General features: G+C 40.6%; 1 protein-coding gene across 5 annotated transcripts; it reads right to left on the reverse strand.

Annotated features, from left to right (window-relative positions):
* Positions 1 to 10,167: 10,167 nt before the first annotated feature.
* Positions 10,168 to 19,828, reverse strand: LOC106600844 (coatomer subunit zeta-1). 5 transcript variants are annotated; one of them, XM_014192551.3, is made up of 10 exons: positions 19,674 to 19,828; positions 18,043 to 18,111; positions 17,796 to 17,880; positions 16,871 to 16,965; positions 14,933 to 14,988; positions 14,134 to 14,211; positions 13,768 to 13,819; positions 12,798 to 12,836; positions 11,955 to 11,987; positions 10,168 to 11,012 (listed from the first exon to the last, which is right to left on the reverse strand). In XM_014192551.3, exons 1-10 carry the CDS (start codon positions 19,731 to 19,733, stop codon positions 10,965 to 10,967), a joined length of 615 nt encoding a protein of 204 aa, XP_014048026.1. In that variant the 5' UTR covers positions 19,734 to 19,828; the 3' UTR covers positions 10,168 to 10,964. The 5 variants fall into 5 exon arrangements, with proteins under 5 accessions (XP_014048026.1, XP_014048027.1, XP_014048028.1 ...); XM_014192552.3 differs by having other exon boundaries at positions 16,871 to 16,962; positions 19,674 to 19,801; XM_014192553.3 differs by lacking the exon at positions 11,955 to 11,987.
* Between the last annotated feature and the right edge of the window lie 161 nt (positions 19,829 to 19,989).

The following is a 19,989-nucleotide window of genomic DNA, read 5'->3' on the forward strand; positions in this document are numbered from 1 at the left end:
CTACATCAGTCTCCCACACAACCAGCCTAACTGCCATGCTCTGTCAATCACAGCCAGCCACAGCCAAGCGAGAAGCCTTCACTTCCCAGTCACCGCCACTATTTGGTCCAGCTAAATAACTGCAGTTGAAGGCATGTGATGGCCATTGAAAGCGTTTGACGGCGGCAGCGTTTGAACGTTTGAATAAGCTTTGGTCCCCATCTGACCCGATCAGACTAGACCCATGGGTGTCAAACCCCAAAGTAACGTCATGGCAACATTTTAAGAACGCTGCATTCCACATATGCCTTCCTATTGACTTTATCATGTACAGGATGGGGGTGAGAGTGCTTGTTTACAAAACTCACACCATGACATTTTCATAAAACTCTGGCAATGGTTTGATATGCATTGTAAACCAATGGTTTGTAATTGTACTGGAAAGAACACATAAATACACAACATCTCTGTAAACTTCTACCATGTATGTTTACTTTGTATGTTTATCTTGTGTTTCCCACACTGTGTAGCTGTTTATGTTTTAATCCTCCTCCTTTGTCTTCAAACTGTCTCACGTTTGAAGTAAATATCTTTGTTTTGGGAAGATTCTTCTGGAATGACAGTGACCACATTTGCTATTGAAGACAGGTTTGATATGTCTGTGTTCATACTTTGAACTGAATGTAAGCCAATGTATGTAAGAAAGAAGCTCTAAATATGCATTCTCAGTCAAGGTGGATACCATCATTATATCTCATGATAAAGATATGAGCCCACGTTGGTTCCTTTTAGTGTCGTTTTTATGTAACACACGTCACCAGTTTCATTTTACGTTCAGATTGAGCGAGAGATGTGCGCTTGGCTTTTCTAAAGACCATTGTACTCTTCTGCCATCTACTGGTCAAAAGGAGGTACCACTTGTATGCCCATCATGTTTACGTAGCCTATCTATACACTGAGTATACAAATATTAGGAACATCTAAATATTGAGTGTCCTGTCATGGAAAGAGCAGGTGTTCTTAATGTTTGGTATGCTCAGTGTATAGGGAAAACAGCTCTTGTTTCTATGAGATACTACAAATTATTATTGTTCCCCAAAATCGAAAAATTATGAATAAGCCTATAAATATGTAAGTTTAATACATATTACTAATTGATTAAGGGTTACTTAGTTATAAACAAACAAATCATAGCGTACCAAACACTTAATTCATCTTTGTCAAACATGTGCGTTAGAGTGTATGCATTGAAGGAATAAAAACTCCATAATTAGCCCTCAATATTTTGCATGAGATGGACGTTGATGTGAGCTATTAAAAACATATAAGAATTTGGTAGGCAAAACAATTACAATGTCCAGATTTGGGGAAATATAGGCCCTTTTTCATTTCAATAGATTATCAAATGTAACTAATGCCTACATTTTTATTTTTCCATATACATTACCATATACATTACATAATTTGCATTACATAATTTGAATTAATTTGAAACGGAATTCAAAGTTTATGTGTAGGGTATAGCCCTAAAGCAGGGCTATATGCTATGTTATATATATAAGTTATATATATATATATATTATATATATATGTTATATATATATATATATATATATATATATATATATATATATATATATATATATATATGAAGCACATCAAATTATTGTGATATAGCCTAAATATAGAGGCTTATTGGACGCTCTGGGCCTTTTAGTGACAGCATGTGGCGTTTTGGAGACAGAGTGGCCAGGTCCAATATTGGAGAAATAGCCTACAAGCTTCGGCCTTATATGGGATTGAGCATCCCATTTTCATAACAAGGTAGTCTAGGTTAGCCTACTTTAGCCTTTAATTTCCAACATAAGTCTCGAATTTACTTTTGCTTGATTGACTTCCTGTTTATTATATTTTCTGTGAAACCTCTCAGCCCCGCCTGTCACCTCATATTTTCAGAAACCTGTCGCCTTGTTTACCTTTCAAGACGACAAATCGTTTTCTTTATTTCCTAATTCGGCTCCATTTTACGAAGATTGTGTGCGTCCGCGGTCTGAGATTGTGTGCGAGTTTATTTGTTTAAGAATGGGCCATCATTTATATCCCGCGCACTCTGTTTGGGCAGATGGCTGGCTTTGGTGCGCCAAACAGGGCTGTTTATTTGAAATGGAGCATGTGGCACGCTAGGGTAAAAAAAACGGCCCCAATGAGCATGTGGTCCTCCCGTCGCTGATTGAGAGACGAGAGTTTGGCAGCCTGGCTCGACTTTTGACAAGATGCAGGAGACAGGACTGGTGTTCTGTTGAAACAGACCCGACTGTTTCCACCGGGCAGGGCGCGCGGGGCACAGAGAAGGACTGGCCTCGAATACGGGCTGTTGGCTAGCCGTATTCTTTATTGCGTCGTTCGCAACCCGGTGTGGATGTGATAATTAATTTTATATGTCCAGCTGGAACTTCATATAAATGTAATTACATTTCAAGATGACATTAATTATGCCATTTCACAGACTAAAGCATTTGGCAATGGAAAAATATTGGAGAGTAAAAAATGTGCACATTTTAGGACATATTGTGCTTCCATAGCGCAGGTGAGAATATGAAATTAAACTTTCATATTCAACGAATTCAATCTTTGCAAGATAATTAGATTGGGAAGGGGGTTATTGATTGTTCAATTAAAACCAATGCACTCATTAAAACATAATAGATATATCAGTCAAATTATAGTTGCAAAAATGATTATGGTCTATACTCCACAGACCGTCAACAATAGACCCACAGGGTGGAAGGGCTCACATTAAAGTGTACAACAATAAGGCAGAGTCATTTGACAGTTATAGCCTAGAAAATACAGTGTAGTTCATGAAACTGTTACGATCTTATTTAAATTGTAATTGCAAAAAATATTTTAATTATCATAGGCTAGTTTATCAGTAAAGCACTTTCCATTTTAAATCTTTATTAACAAGATGTTAGCCTACAGATACAACCTATATGTAATCCCACAGTCTTATTTAAAGAAAACAAAAAATAGCATGTCTTTGACCACAGTTGATGATTGACAGTGTACCCCCTATTCCACCCCACCCTTCCCTGTCTCCATCCAGCTCAGCCCACTTTTACATCATCACTGGAATATCCAATCAGCTGGAGACCAATTTGTCAATGTCAGGTCACACACCAATCAGCAAAAGATATGGTAATACATTCCAGCCAATAAGAGTCAGCCTTTGCGCTTCATGGCATATATATATATATATATATACTGGACCTGGGCTGCATCTGTCACATAGACAGTTGGGAGCCAGCTGGATCATCTTATAGAACTAAATGAAACTGAGCAGAACAAACCTTGAGGCTGATGTTATAGGCGTATTGATGGAGACCAGGCATGGTTGATCTAACTAGATTACTTTTGTATTGGGATGTCGGCCTATTTTAGGGGAACAGAAAGGCAGAAAGAAAGGATATCCACACCTATTTATGTGGGTGTCCATTCTGCATTAGATTTTGTCAACACCAACTACTTAAGTAGCCTACATTAAGAACATTAAAAACGTTAATAACACATTAGTAACATTACACAACACAACAGACGGAAAACACTTTGAGAGTGGACAAGGGCAGGATTTATAGAATGACATAACCACATTCTATGTCTGTCTGTAACATTGTCCAGTGTTGTCTTAGCTAAGTGCTCCCTAGATAATCCTATGACCCAGCTTTGGGAGAATCTGACCCAACGGCCCAACTGCGATCCACGTATCTTAGGAATCCCAGCCCCAAATCCCCATTCCACTCCTGGACACCCCTCCTGAACCCCTCCCATTACCCATCATGGCCATGCACTGCCTCTGCCTGGCTTGTACAAATCACCCCCTGTCACTCTGTCAGATCTGTGTAACATAATTCACCCTATTTGACTTGGCTCTCTCACAAAGGGGGCTGAATGTGTGTAAGTGTGCGCTTCCCACCTCTACGTCCCACCTCTACGTCACACCTGCTTTGATGGAGGCCAGACCCCGTGGCTGCAGAGCCAGTGTGTGTGTGTGTGTGTGTGTGTGTGTGTGTGTGTGTGTGTGTGTGTGTGTGTGTGTGTGCATGTCTATTGTCCATGGTCTCTCTGTCTCCCATCACTGCTTTCCTCTCTCACTCCCTCTCAATTTCACTCCCTGTGTATTTTCGCTCTCACTCATTCCATTTCTCTCTATTTTTCTTCCTCACTCACTCTCTCTCTCATATTGTAGCCTATCCCTGTGTGAAACCCCCTTGTCAAACTCCCACTCCCACTTAGGCTTTGTCAGTGGGAGTCACTGGGATGGGGGCTAGGGAGGTTGTGTTGCCAGAGAGCCCTCCTCACTCTCTCCATCTTCCCCCCACCAGTCACTGGCAGCTTTTTGAGGGCACATTTTGACTGATGATATGGCCACTTCTCTGAACTCAAGCTGCTTAAAGATCATACAACCTAAATAAGCTGTTGTCTTTTTTAGGTATGTATGGCAAAGGGTGGCGTTGTGGATTTGTGGTTCTCAAATAAAGTTGGCCGTGAAAGGCATTTGTATTTTTTTTAATCTCTCTCTTTCTCTCTCTCTATATATATACACACTGTATATATATATATACACTTTTTTTAATTATTATTATTTTACTTTTTTTCTGATTAGCTCTGTGGCTGAAACCAATATGAATTCATGATTTTACTTGGTAAGCCTATATGCTAGGCCAAGGCCTATCGGTCTATCAAGCCATAAAAAAAACTATTAATATCTGATGTGTACTAAAGTGTCTGTTTTAATTTAATTATGGGGCTATTGTTAGCCTACAGTTGTTATTTTATTCTTCCTCTCGTGAAGTTGAACTATCGCTGACCTTTCAGCATTCTCTTCTGCCTCCGTCCAATATGAGATGACAGAACCACGTGTTTGTGTGTTTTATTGCCCATACAGTTCAGACAGTGGCGGGACGTGAACGCATTTGACAAAACGTCCGGAAAACAGATGTTATTTGGCTTTAAAAATTGATCTCATAAAAAGGCCAGCTGGGTTGCTTTTGAGTTCGCCGTGACAGATGGAGATGTATCGGATATCTATTAACACTCACGCCTCGCTTCTAAAAGGCCATAATGGATGTTGCGAGTTTCCTGAGGATGTGGCGCACGTGCGTCGCGGGCTCACAGTCAACTGGTGCGTTGATGACGATGGCTTGTGGTGAGTGCAGCGAAGGAAGAAGAGATATAGAGGATGTTTTGACTGACCCTTTCGCTCAGGAAATGTATCATCCCATGTAATTAACTCATTAATGCCATGTAATGCCACAGACTGGAATATATTCCGGGATTCCTCTGATAACATTGAGGAGGTTACCACATCAGTCACCGGCTCAATCAGTGCATCGACAACGTGACCATACAAAAATACCCCAACCAGAAGCTATGGATTACAGGTAACATACACACTGAGCTAAAGGATAGAGGTGCCGCTTTCAAGGAGAGGGACAGGCAAAGCGTCAATACAGGGTTAAGATCGAATCCTACTATGCCTGCTCTGACGCTCAACGAATGTGGTAGGGCTTTCAAACTATCCCGGATTACAAAGGGATACCCAGCCGCAAGCTTCCTAGCAAGGCCGCAGGGCTAGACAGAATACCAGGACGTGTACTTGCATGCGCTGACCAGCTGGCAAGTGTCTTCATTGACATTTTCAATCTATCCCTGACCTGGTCTATAATATCAACTTGTTTCAAGCAGACCACCATAGTCCCCATGCCCAAGAATGCCAAGCTAACCTGCCTAAATGACTACCGCCCAGTAGCACTCACATTTATAGCCATTCAATTCTTTGAAGGCTAGTCATGGCTCACATCACCCTGGACCCACTCCATTCGCATACCACCCCCACAGGTGACCAGCCTTTCAAAGCATTTCATGGCTATAAATGTGAGTGCTACAGGACGATAGTCATTTAGGCAGGTTAGTCCCCTTAAAGGTCATCACCAAGCTCAGGACTCTGGGACTGAACACCTCCCGCTACAACAGGATCGTGAACTTCCTGACGGGTCGCCCCCAAGCGGTGAGGGTAGGCAACAACACATCCGCCACGCTGACCATCAACACGAGGCCCCTCAGGGGTGAGCGCTGCTTAGTCCCCTCCTGTACTACCTGTTCAGCCATGACTCCATGGCCGAGCGCGACTCCAACACCATCATCAAGTTCCTCGGTGTCCACATCACTAAGGAATTAATATGCTCCACAAAACACCCACACAGTTGTGAAGAGTGCACGACAGCGCCTCTTCCCCCTCTGAAAAGATTTAGCATGGGCCCTCAGATCCTCATAAAGTTCTACAGCTGCACCATTGAGAGAGTTTTGACTGTCTGCATCACCGCTTGCTACGGCAACTGCAAAGCACCCAACCGCAAGGCGCTTACAAAGGATGGTGAGTTCGGATCAGTACATCACTGTGGCCGAGCTCCCTGCCATCCAGGACCTCTATACCAGTTGGTGTCGAAGACTCCAGCCACCCAAGCCATAGACTGTTCTCTCTGCTACCGCATAGTAAGCTGTACCAGTGCACCAAGTCTGGAACCAACAGGACCCTGAACAGCTTTTACCGTCAAGCCATAAGACTGCTAAACAAAATCCTAAATATCTAACGAAACAACTACCTGCATTGACCCTTTTTTGCACTAACTCTCTTGCACTGACTCCATGCACACACACTCACACATACTTAAACTGACACCGCAACACACACACACACACACACATATAAAATGCGCACACATGCATACTGATGACACACACGCTGCTGCTATCTGTCTATTATCTATCCTGTTGCCTAGTCACTTTACTCCTATCTATACATACATACACTGGCAAGAAAAAGTATGTAAACCCTTTGGAATTACCTGGATTTCTGCATAGATTGGTCATAAACTTTGATCTGATCTAAGTCACAACAATAGACAAACACAGTCTGCTTAAACTAATAACACACAAACCATTATATGTTTTCATGTCTTTATTGAACACACCGTGTAAATATTCACAGTGCAGGGTGGGAAAAGTATGTGAACCCTTGGATTTAATAACAGGTTGACCCTCCTTTGGCAGGAATAACCTCAACCAAATGTTTTCTGTAGTTGCAGATCAGACCTGCACAACGGTCAGGAGGAATTTTGGACCTTTCCTCTTTACAAACAGTTTCAGTTCAGCAATATTCTTGTTATGTCTGGTGTGATCTGGTCTCTTGAGGTCAGGCCACAGCATCTCAATCGGGTTGAGGTCAGGACTCTGACTGGGCCACTCCAGAAGGCGTATTATCTTCTGTTGAAGCCATTCTGTTGTTGATTTACTTCTGTGTTTTGGGTCGTTCTCCGATTGCATCACCAAACTTCTGTTGAGCTTAAATTGGCGGACAGCCTTACATTCTCCTGCAAAATGTCTTGATAAACTTAGAAATTCATTTTTCCGTTGATGATAGCAAGCTGTCCAGGCCCTGAGGCAGCAAAGCAGCCCCAATCCATGACGCTCCCTCCACCATACTTTACAGTTGGGATGAGGTTTTGATGTTGGTGTGCTGTGCCTTTTTTTCTCCACACATAGTGTTATGTGTTCTTACCAAACAACTCAACTGTAGTATCAGCTGTCCACAGAGCTACTGGAACATCCAGGTGCACTTTTGCGAACTTCAGACATGCAGCAATGTTTTTTTTGGACAGCAGTGGCTTCTTCCGTGGTGTCCTCCCATGAACACCATTGTTGTTTAGTGTTTTACGTATCGTAGACTCGTCAACAGAGATGTTAGCATGTTCCAGAGGTTTCTGTAAGTCTTTAGCTGACACTCTAGGTTCCCTCTTAACCTCATGGAGCATTCTGCACTGTGCTCTTGCAGTCATCTTTGCAGGACGGCCACTCCTAGGGAGAGTAGCAACAGTGCTGAACTTTCTCCATTTATAGAAAATGAACATTGATGAACATCAAGGCTTTTATAGATACTTTTGTAACCCTTTCCAGCTTTATGCAAGTCAGCAATTCTTAATCTTAGGTTTTCTGAGATCTCTTTTGTTCGAGGCATGGTTCACATCAGGCAATGCTTCTTGTGAATAGCAAACTCTCATTTTGTGAGTGTTTATTATAGGGCAGGGAAGCTCTAACCAATATATCCAATTGATTGGACTCTGGGTTAGGTGACTCCTGACTCCAATTAGCTTTTGAAGGAGTCATTATCCTAGGGGTTCACATACGTTTTCCAACCTACACTGTGAATGTTTAAATTATGTATTCAATATAGACAAGAAAAATACCATCGTTTGTGTGTTATTAATTTAAGCACACTATGTTTGTCTATTGTTGTGACTTAAATGAAGATCAGATCAAATTTTATGACCAATTTATGCAGAAATCCAGGTAATTCTAAAGGGTTCACATACTTTTTCTTGCCACTGTAGCTACTTCAATTACCTCGTACCCCCGCACATCGGCTCAGTACCGGTACTCCCTGTAAATAGCCATTTGATTTTGACTCTTTATTGTTATTTGTTATTCCCTGTGTCACTATTTCGATTTGATCTTTAAATTGTTTTGAAAAGGGACCTGTAGGTAAGCATTTCACTGTTAGTCTACATCTGTTGTTTACAAAGCATGTGACAAATAATATTTGATTTGAAATAAAAGCTTTGGCTATGGTACAGAGGATATGTGAACAATGCTATAAAAATGTTTCAATCTCTGTAGATAAATACAGACTACAATAGGCCTATTATTGAATTATAAAAGGTTTGGAAATAACCTAGGCCTATATGGTTTTTCAATTATTATTAGCCTATAAGCCTAATGGTAATGAAAAAAACATGATAGGCTATAAGCATAGGCCTACCGTATTACAAGGCACTAGTACTAGGCGATCCATGATGAGATGGAAATATTCTGGTAATATTCCCAACTATTTGATTGGGCTTGGTTATGAGATTGATTGTCATGGTAATTTGTCAATTCCGATACTATGTCAACGATATCCCTATCAGTGACTTTTCATTGGGGAGAGATGAAATTACTCCACATGAGATGCTGCAAGGCGGTGATAGGCCACTAGATGGCAGCAATGCCATGTTTGGGGAAACTAATCCTTGATGGGCAGAGTGTAGGCAGACAGGTTTTATCATCGGGACGATTATAATTATGAGCAGGCAATTTCATGCGTTCAATAAAAGATTAATTCGTTTTTGTTGTCGTTAAAACTAATGAATGGACCACTGTCGCCTAACACAATGTATAGCTTACATACCCTGTGTAGTGAACATGTTGCCTTTGTCTTCCCTATTACACATTTATTTCCATATAGGAACATTTAAAAACGCCAAATTGACTAGCGTGTGTAGCCTATAATAAAATATTTTATTTATAATGCAATTGTAATGCAATTCAAACGAAAATAGGCTAAACACGAATGGCAGTAAAATTGCATATAACATCGTAAACTAAAGATTTAGAGTTAAGATTTTTTTGAGGTGCAGGCTAAATAAAGAATTTCATCCGTTTCCGTTTATTCAAACCTTATATATGAACGTAGCAGGTGCTCCTTGTACATGTTGAACAATTATTCATTTTAAGAGACCTACATGCCCTCTTGCCATCAAATTCGTTCAACATTATCATTTCAAAATCGAAATAATTCTTAAACCTATAATGTTCTCCAATTATATAATATCGTACCAGTTCTACCAATTCCTAAATCTAAAGCATCGCAATGTAATCTAAAATCGGCCTACAAGCAACTTTTGTATGCTATTCAATTTCTTTACATATACTTTAACATTTACCACAGACCCATCTTCATTGTCTATGCTTAATTTCACCTAATTATGGCCTATACTGAACAATTAAAACGATATTTAGCAGAGTGATATGGAATATAGAAAGCTCCACCCTGCACCAGACACGTCCAATCACATTTTGAGATTTAACATTTGAAACGGTTCATTGGCTCTTGATATGAAGGCGGGGGATGTTGACGTAAGACCCTGACGTCCAATCAAAACAGACACCACACCCCATCTCTCATGACTATTAACAACTGAGATTACCATTGAAAATATTCATTTCAAAAGACACTGCACACAGGAACCCTTTTCGAAGAAACAAGAAAAAAACAGTGTCAAATTAGGTATGATATATATGGAACAAGAGCCATTTTGACAACAAAATATACATTTTAATTAGCTTGACAACAGGCAGACTAAATTTGAAAAAAAGCTGGCAATAGAAAAATCTTCTTCGTTGGCGTTAAAAATCGAAATATTAAAAGTATATTTGTCTAGTAACAAAATGTTATTCTTATAGTCCTAATGGTGTTCTCAGTGCTTTAGAAAAAAAAAAAAAAAAAAAAAAAAATAGGCCTACCTACCTATGCCAACTTCGTTTTAGTATGACCACAAAATAATTCTAAAATATAAATTAACATGGGGTAACCTGACTTTCAACTAGAAACAGGACTACTGTAACACTACACAGGCTATTGCCCTTTTCTGTTAAACTTACAAAGCTTTAAAAAAAATGTAGTATAACATAACTTCATATTTAAAGTTCTCTGTAACATAACTTCATAATTATTGATGCCTAAGCAACAGTTTCCCTAGTTGTGTAGGCCTGCACACATTACAACAAAATGCAGTTTTCTTGGTTTGGTTAAAACATTTCTTTACGGAGTATTTTGGTGGGTTAAGGGAAATTAACAAAATCATATGCTATAATCTAGCATAATATCTTCCGACTTATTGCAAATTAAATACATTAAATAGATTATTTCCAATATAATACATACAAATGTCAGCTTGCCTTCATATGAAAAATACCCATATTTGCCACTAATTACCATAAATATAGCCCATTTAAGCATAAAAGGCTAAATACACCCTTTAATATTTACACATAAATTCATACTGTCCATTCCACTGTAAGACAGTTGACCTTTGGACAGGCAGTGCAGATCATTTGAGTATTGACCACTTTATTTGTTCTTTGGCAGATTGCATTATCTGGAGAGAAAAAAAACAGAAATAACACTTTTTCAGATTGAGTGTGGAAAAACAACAGTATCACAGATCATATAGTAGTAGCCTATTATAGTATGCAGTGTGTTGTATTTATTGTTCATTGTGACACACTACAACCAGTAGGTGTCACTATTGTATTAATGTGAATGGAACTGCTCACACGTTCATCATTTACATGAAATATGAGCACCTTAAACTTGGCAAGTGTAACATCAAACGGTGTAAGTGTATTTTGTGTAGTAGACACAAAAAAGTGACAGTCAGCTTCTCTGAGCAGACTTAAATGTATTTTCATCTTGCTTGGAAACACAATTTAATTATATTCAACATCGGCAATGACCTGATGCAAGTGTGCCTCAGTGATTTATAAAATGTCACTCTTCCTGCTAAAATGAAATTCCACCAGAGAAACAAACTGCATTTCTGGGGCTGTTGAAACAGAGATGCATAGCATAAAACTACACACCAGGGGGCGCAAGGAACCCAGATAAAATTATGAACTTGTGTCTAGTGTTTACTGTCTACGTCTGGTCGTTTACGGTTTCGTTTAGTGCTAGAGTTTATTGTTTTAGGTTAATTGTCTAGGTCTAGTGTTTTTATGTAGGCACCATGACAATTCCATATATATTAGAGGGTCGAAAGGTATTGTCATTGACGTTTGGTTCCAACAAGGGAGAGAAACTGCCACAAGACAAATAGTTAATAGCTTTGGATATGAACCCTTCCTTGCAAGCAGGGTCTGACTCAGGATTACAGGGCAGTCTGAAAGTCACACATAGAGATGACCAGTATAGAACAGTCATGATGTGTCCATTCTATACGCTTCATATCTATCTGCAACATTCTGGACATTCTGGTCTTCTGAACAAGCCCCAAGAGACTCAAAATGTCCCATGTTGGAGGGTGAGGAATGAGAGGACTTACATTGGAGGTCATAGCCAATTTGTCCGTAATGTGCTGTGAGGGTTAAAGTAGAGGGTTAGGAGAAGCAGGAAAGAGGAAGTAACAGGCAGAACATTGCATGAAGGTAAGAGCAGCCATGTTGATCATGCAATGTGGCCCATTCCATAATTGACTATGCAGGTGTGAGCATGGCATCAAATCCAGATGCAGGTTAGTACATGCTGGCAAAGCTGGCAAATCTCCTAAATGATATTGAAACCATTCTGTATGAATGCAGTGCATTTGGCACGCAAAGAATACATGATTCAAATGGATGAATCTATGTCTGAATGCAGTGACTTTAGTCAAATGGAAACCCTATTGTAGTATGATGACATGTCATATAACTGGACCCTATCCTTTAATCAACCTTCAAACAATCAGGTACTATGAGTAGCAATATTTGATCATTTTCAAATTGAACAATACTGGGAGACAATTATCCATATATTGTGTAGTGTGGCTTTATTCTACAGAACATTTAGTATAGAAATGATGAAAATGGGTAACTGGAAAGACACAAATCAGGGTTGGGGTCAAACCCATTCCAATCAATTCAGGAAGTACACCAAATTCCAATTCCAAAGCATTGAAGATAATTGGAATTTTGGTGTACTTCCTGAATTGACTAAAATTAAAAATGGAACTGACCCCAACCATGATAAGAATCATGTTCTAGTTCATATGCAATTAATGTACTGTGTATGAGAGTAGAATAAGGTTATGTTGAAATTAATGGCTAAAGCTGTATCAATGGAAAAGATAATCATAGTCTATACCCGCAGTGACATTATTTTGTGTGTGTGTGCGTGTGTATGACCTCACCTGAGCCACGCTCTGCTCTGACAGTGGGTTCTCATCCGCCTGGAATAGATACAGTAAAAGAGAGGACATGACGTCATAGCAATCACACACACACACCATTAGGGGCTGTGTGTGTAAAGAGTCAAGCACATAAAGCAAGCAACAACTAAGATAAAATAATACCTTTACAACAGTCATTTGATGCCTTGCGTTGCTAATGTAAATGCACTCTGACACTGGTGAATATGTCAATGTCCACCGCAATCCAATCAAAATGGCTGCCTCACACAAGGCATGCATTGTGCAAGGGAGTACTACAAAGGACCCTGCTGCTCTTAAAGTGTACCAACACCTATGGTATTTCCTGGAACCCCATACGGACTCCTTGAAACACTCGGGGTAACTTCAGTCTAACCACTGACAAACCCAAGCAAGACAGACTTAGTGGACGGTTGTTCCAACGTTGTGAACCTAAAGTGGCATGCTCTCTCACCATGCAGTTACCTGCACTGGATCTCCCCCCCCCCCCCCCTCCCTCACTCGCCCTCTCTGGTTGTAGGGGCAGTCTGTTGCTATGCACACTGGCTTCTGTCCGTCTGTCCATCAATGTTACCAACGATGTAATCAAAGAGGTCGAAGCCGTAGGCTTGCTCTGAACCATCCAGCTGACAGTGTGAGGAGATGGGTGGGGTCGGGGGAGAGAGAGGACACATGTAAGAGGAAGATGGACATGGGTGTTGAGGGGATGGTGGGGATGGGGGGGGCTAAAGACTAGCATTTGATGTTGTGATATCAAATAAGTTAATTCATTTTCCTAAAACATACAAGTTATCAGATTCCACAACAATCCACTAAACACAATCCCTACCTCAGTCGGTCCGAAAATATCATAATTTCCTATAGTCATCTGTGTCTTCGAGTATTGTACCCATATCAGAATCTATGTATTCATCCATACAGTAGACACAGTCAGTGATTGTAGATGTCTTACCCTGTAATTGACCTTCTGGATGACCTGCTGGGGGTCGCTTTCCAAGATCACCCTGGTAACACAATGATAGGGTCAGTAACTCAGAGAACACAACAAGATATTGTACCAGTAACTCCCAAAGCCCACCTCCGTCCCCTGAATGATACCTCAAATCAAAGTTTATTGGTGGTGTACACAGTTTAGCAGATGTTATAGCAGGTGCAGTTAAATTATTATGTTAATAACTCCTAACAAGGCAGTAAAATGTTAAAGGACACAAATAATCCAAATTTTTTTCAAAACAAGAAATCAAGAAATGTGGGAAAGAATCCAATTATCAACACAAATAGAAATGTAACAGTAATCCAAATGCAATCTATACGCTACCCCCCGTCGATAATTTCGTCCACTACTAAGAAGACTCCGTCCATGTTGTCCAATAGACACCTTCTCTCCACATTTTTCCTGTAAGTAAGAAAACTTGATTGACTGACTTGAATTGTAGTTAGTACGTGGAGCCCAATATGTGATTGGGTCTCATATTATTGTCCTTGTGACCAGAAATGTAGGGAACACTACTGCTCATATCACCTTAGGCTATTCTGTACATTTCAAACACTGACTTAAATTAACTTCCTGTGGTGCCAGTTGTCAAGGTTTGAAATGATACTAAACAGTTGGCATGGAGAAAAACTGCATGAAATGAGTAGAGAGAGCAAATAGATGAATTCACTCTCTCCCTCCCTGCATTGCTACTGCATTGGTTTCTATGGTAACGGCTCCAGCCCCTGTCAAGCTGTTCCACTACACTGAGGGCTCCGGGTGTGTCACTGTCATCCTATCATAATTTAACCCAAAATAAACAATCACTAACTTACTGTTAGTTAGCATCAACTGTTTCGGTTCCCCATATTTTGAACGCATGAAGGAAACAATTACACCAGAGTTACTCAAATCAGAAATGAACTTTTCGAATTTTGTTGACCTGTCCCCATATTTACAAGAGTGAGGTTTTCACTAATTATTTACCAAAAAAAATGGAATAATCGTTTCTTGCGTTGCTGTTGACTTTGTGGCGTTTTTTTCACCTCAATGTTTCTACAATCGTTAGCCTCTAAAGGTTGACTGACCTCCTCACATTTTAAAAGTGAGGCTACTTCAACATAGACAACACTTGTACGCTTACCTTAGGATTTGACCGAGGGACTCAAACAGACAGTTCAGTACAGCCATGAGCATGAGCTACAGGAAGAGAGAGCAGTGCAGTGGAGGAGGGGAGGATGAAAGGAAAACAAGAGAATTGAGAGGTATAGATGGAAGCCAGGAGAAATAAACAGAGAAAGGGTGTGAGAAAGAGAGAGAACAAAAAGTCAGGTGTGGTTGAGTCACACTGCTTGTTGTATATAAATGCTGATATGCCATAAAGGGACTGGTCTTTCGCTAGCAATGTACATAGCAACAAGAAGTGCTAAAGAAAATCTAATTATCGGCCATTTATTCTCATGGGCATTTGCTATATATAGGGTCTACATTGATGACGTCATGCCGACAAATGACCAGTGGCGTGTATTCATGGATGCCAAGGGAAGTCAGGCTTCCCCCAAAAATGTACCAATATATACACAGTATATATTTTAAAATCTTTTGTCTCTCTGAGTTTCATCATTTTCATTCAATTTTCAAAAGAGGCTGAATGTATCTCACCGGAGAAAGCATCCGAGCGAGCGAAACAGCAGTCCTCTGTCTCTCTACATATAGGCCATCTATCTGATGCTGTCTGGTCCAAACTAGTATGACATTGTTGCCACCTGTAGCACTGAATGCAAAGGAAGTCAGTGAGCATTTGGCCTCCCTTGATTTAAAAAGTCTTTTTTTTAAATTGCCAATCAACGATGAGCTAAACTGAGCTCAACTGTGAATAGTCCTGGCGCACCAACAAAAAAAATGAAAAAAAGAAAAGGGAAGCCAGTGTGGATTTTCGCATCACTCCTATCAAATCACATTGTGAGCATACGTCATTGACAGAAACAACTTCAATTGTTGCATCTCATTGTATTGTCGTCCTCCGGTGCCTAGCTAGCTAGCTCAAATTGGCACTTTCCTAAATTAGCCATGGATGGAGATAGGGATTCGGACTTGTGGTTGTAATTAATTATCTGTACTGGCCAATGATTAAAAATGGAGATTCTGATCCAACCATTAATGAATACATTGTGCCCCTGGCCTGAGAGGATGGAAGTTCAATATGTAGCTAGGTGTAGTAGGCTAATGTTAACTAGCTAACGTTGCCTATGAAAGGAAGTTAGGCTAGCTAGCAAGCATTTTAGGTAGTCTTGGACAACAACAAAAAATAAGTGTGCACTGTATAACAGAGTGATAGACCGTTTTGTCAACATGAAAGAGAGGATGGCATTGGCGTTTCTCTACAAGTAGGATGAGTCAACATGTTTTCCTACTCGCACGAATGCGCACGCACACTCACACAGAAATCCGAACCATGGACAGCCACATCATATATAGCTTACGTTGATTGGACTAAATTGTTTTTGGTATCTTTTAGTTGTCACTGTATTAGACTAATCAGGGGTGACTTGATGACGTTGAAGTTGAAATGGTGCTGGAATAGTGGAGGCAGCGCTTTGTGGATTTCACCAGACAGAGGTCGCTCTCCGGTTGTGTGATAAAACAAAGGTGTGGTTGAATTTATTCTGCCACTGAGTCTTCTTATTGTCTCGGCTTTCAGGCATGTACACACACACACACACACACACACACACACACACACACACATCTATACACACATCTATATCACGGTCGCAAGACATTAATTAGCAGGTTAAAGATAAAACAAAGCAATTATCACAACACAGGTTGTAATGGGGACGGGGCTTCCCCAGTGATTTTTACCCATGCACCGCTACCGCAAATGACATGTTGCTTTCTGAGATCCGAATTCTAAATTGATATTCGAGGGCTTAACTCAGACTTTGTGTGAATTATGTGTTGAAGTCAATGCAAGATTAGTGCAAAAACTTCAGTTGCATGCTGGATCCAGGCCATAATGTAGTCTTTGAAGCACCAGTCTAGCCTTGTACTCCTTCTGCATCTGAAGCACATTACCTACCTCATTCTCCTGTGCACTGCCCACCACGTAGAAGAACAGGTCAATGCTGCACTTATACACGATCGTCATCCCCTCCACAAAGGCAATCTCATCTGCTTAGAGAGAATGAGAGAGCGAGAGAGATAGAGAGCGAGAGAGAGAGCGAGAGAGAGAGCAAGTCGCTGAGATTTCAAGCCACCAAGTGATCTTTATTGCAACGTTAAAGCACATCCACATCTTATTCACATATACAGACATACCCAAGTGAGAGGTTTCATAGATGTCGCCAATAATGGAGGCTTCCAATTTAAATGAGTGTTGTCATATAAAATGCTAATCTCCTATGTGTGTGGGGAAGAAGGGATGGAGAGGAAGGAGGGATATCGAGATAGAGAGTGGGCATCCTCCTTAGGGGCAGGTGGACCCGGGGTGTCAGATGACTGCTGTGAATTTCATTGGAACAAAAGAGCGCGAGAGCTGTCTGTCGCTGAACTGGTTCCCTCCCCTTTTGTTCACTGTAACGTGAGCTTGGGACTGAAGGACCCAGAGGAACCAATACTGTTTCTCAACTTTTAGACAAACTAACCAATGAGGGTTGAGCCACAGGCTAATACTATACAGCTAACACTGCCTCATGGTCTCCTATGGTGGAGGATACACAGAAGGTGTGTGTACAACGGGTCGTGACCTAATAATGCTTTACACACAGTTTCCTATTGACGAGAAGGCAAAGACGACTGGTACACAGATGCAATGATTTACATTATGATCCTGTTGATACTGATTTCACTGCCAGTGCACATCTTCTCAACTCTCACCACATTGCTAGAAGCTATTTATTTTTATTTTTTTAAAGCTTAGTGGTTCATTAAAACTATAATATGGAACAGAATATCAGGCCTCAAGCTCCACTATCCACTTCAATAGTCTCCTGGGTAAAACTTACTGTCAGCTTTGTGTGTCTTGTTGAAAACGTTCTTTTCAAAGTTCTTCTGCTCCTTCATGGAGGGGTAGAGCTCTTTGTCGTAGTACTAAAACACGAACAAAGACAGACATTCGAGTCATTAGTTATGATTAATACACCATCTACAACAAGTGCTCATTTGGGGCAGTTATTTGGGGCAGTTCTCACAATGTCGACTCCACAACAATAACCAATGCGGGTCGCTATTGGACAACTGTTATTAGCATACCTTTGATAGAAGTCTGTTGCCATCGTTATCCAAAATGAAGACCGCTTTCACTGTGTACAGTGAGGGTTCCTGAAAGACAGTATGACCACATGTTGACCAGAATCAAGGACAATTTGCATTTCCATAGGACCTAGGCATACTGAACACATTCCTAACAGTTATTACTAGAGCACTGATGATAATGAAGATGATATTGGGGATGATAATACAGTCAAGTTATTCAAAAACATGAGGAATATGACAATATCAGGAAGAGATGCGAGTGTAGATGACGATGGTCCCAGTTCCTTCAGTTATTTCCATCCCATGGTGTTTTGGTTGAACCGGGCCAAAGTTCTGTTATGCACTGACTACCACAGACTCAGAGCCTAAGTGTATCACAGAACTTGGGCCAGGAACGTCACATTCAGGACTTTAGAGTTGAACTGGAGGAAAAGTCCAAACCAGTCATCCAGATGTCTACGGCAATTAGAAACAGTCAATAGTGGAACTAATTCCTTGAACAGTTCAATGAGGTGCAGGTTTCAGGTAACCAGTCCTATGGTCCTCTGTGCAACATTACTTTATGCATTAAGAACAGTGAATATCAATATCAAGAGTGCATTACTTATTGAAGTCCACATCCAGTACTGTGCAGCCATGACGGCCAACTAACAGAAAACACTGCAATTTACGTAGAGCAATACATCGGTTAAACTGATATCAGTAAAAAAAAAAGTGTGTATATATACGAGAGAGAGAGATCTTTTGAGGCTGAGGAGGGTCAAGTACTGTACAACAGGTGTTAATCAACGAAAAGTAATTGCGGCCTTGTCCAGCGCTACTTGTATTATTCAAAGTTTAAATTAGTTTTTTTTTTTTTTAATACTTGTAAAGTCGAAACGTAAACTTAAATGTATCTTAGTACAATGATAATCTGTCTAGAGTTTAACTCAAAAGTGTAAAACGATTCTATACATATTCTGTTGAAAAAAACCCACCTGTGGATTCAAGTGTTTGGTAAGAGTAAAATGCTGCGCAACGCACCTCCTCGGGTTGAAACCAAATATCGTAGACGTGGCACACAATATAGTCAGTGTTCACCCTTCAATGTTTGGGCAGGGTGATGTCACAGTTATAGTAAAAGTATAACCGACACCTCATGCCATTCATTTAAGTGTAAATCAGAACAAATGTAGTTATAATATCAGATATGTGACATGGGGTAGCTTTTCACACAGTATGCCCCTCTCTCTGGGATAATTTGGCAACTGTTCGAGTTTGTACAACAGCAACTGCCCATTGACGAGGAAAAAGTGCAACACATGTTGCTACTGATTGTGGAATTTCAGTACGCTACACTCAAATAGCGCATAGACTACATTCAGATTACAACGATAGTCGTGCAGAATACAGTACCTCCTAATGTCTGCTATCGTACCTGAAAAGATTACATCCAGCCAGTCAGAGACCTCAAACAATCACTTCTTAGGCTGGCCATACTGCAAAAATACTGAATACAACATCTTACGCAGCAAAGGGCTATAATGAATGCTATTCAAGCAATGGCCGACGAGGCCTAATCATGAGTTTGCAAGGTAATGCTCGTTTAGAAATGTGTTTAAAGCGCCATATCCCTACCGATTGCTTACCAGAGACGCGATCTCCATAGTGGTTCTCTGGTGTTGACGTGGACAGGTTTGAGCTGTCATTCTACTATACCTCGCAAAATCCTCTGACTCATGGGTGGGCGGATCTTCCGCAGGCCTGAAGGAGGCTCCGCGAAACCAAGCCCTTCATTCGGCCATGTTGGCTCCCTGTAGTTCGTGAATGATGTTTGGTCCTTGTTCTCTAGGAACCACAATGGTGTCAGTTTCTTATAGCGGTGCTTTTTACGCGTTACTCCAAAATTACCACCGATTAGGTTTTTGGTGAGTTCACCTACTTCATATGACCAAGCAGTGCATT

Source organism: Salmo salar, chromosome 03, assembly GCF_965601325.2.
Source record: "Salmo salar chromosome 03, fSalSal1, whole genome shotgun sequence".
NCBI classification, from domain to species: domain Eukaryota; kingdom Metazoa; phylum Chordata; class Actinopteri; order Salmoniformes; family Salmonidae; genus Salmo; species Salmo salar.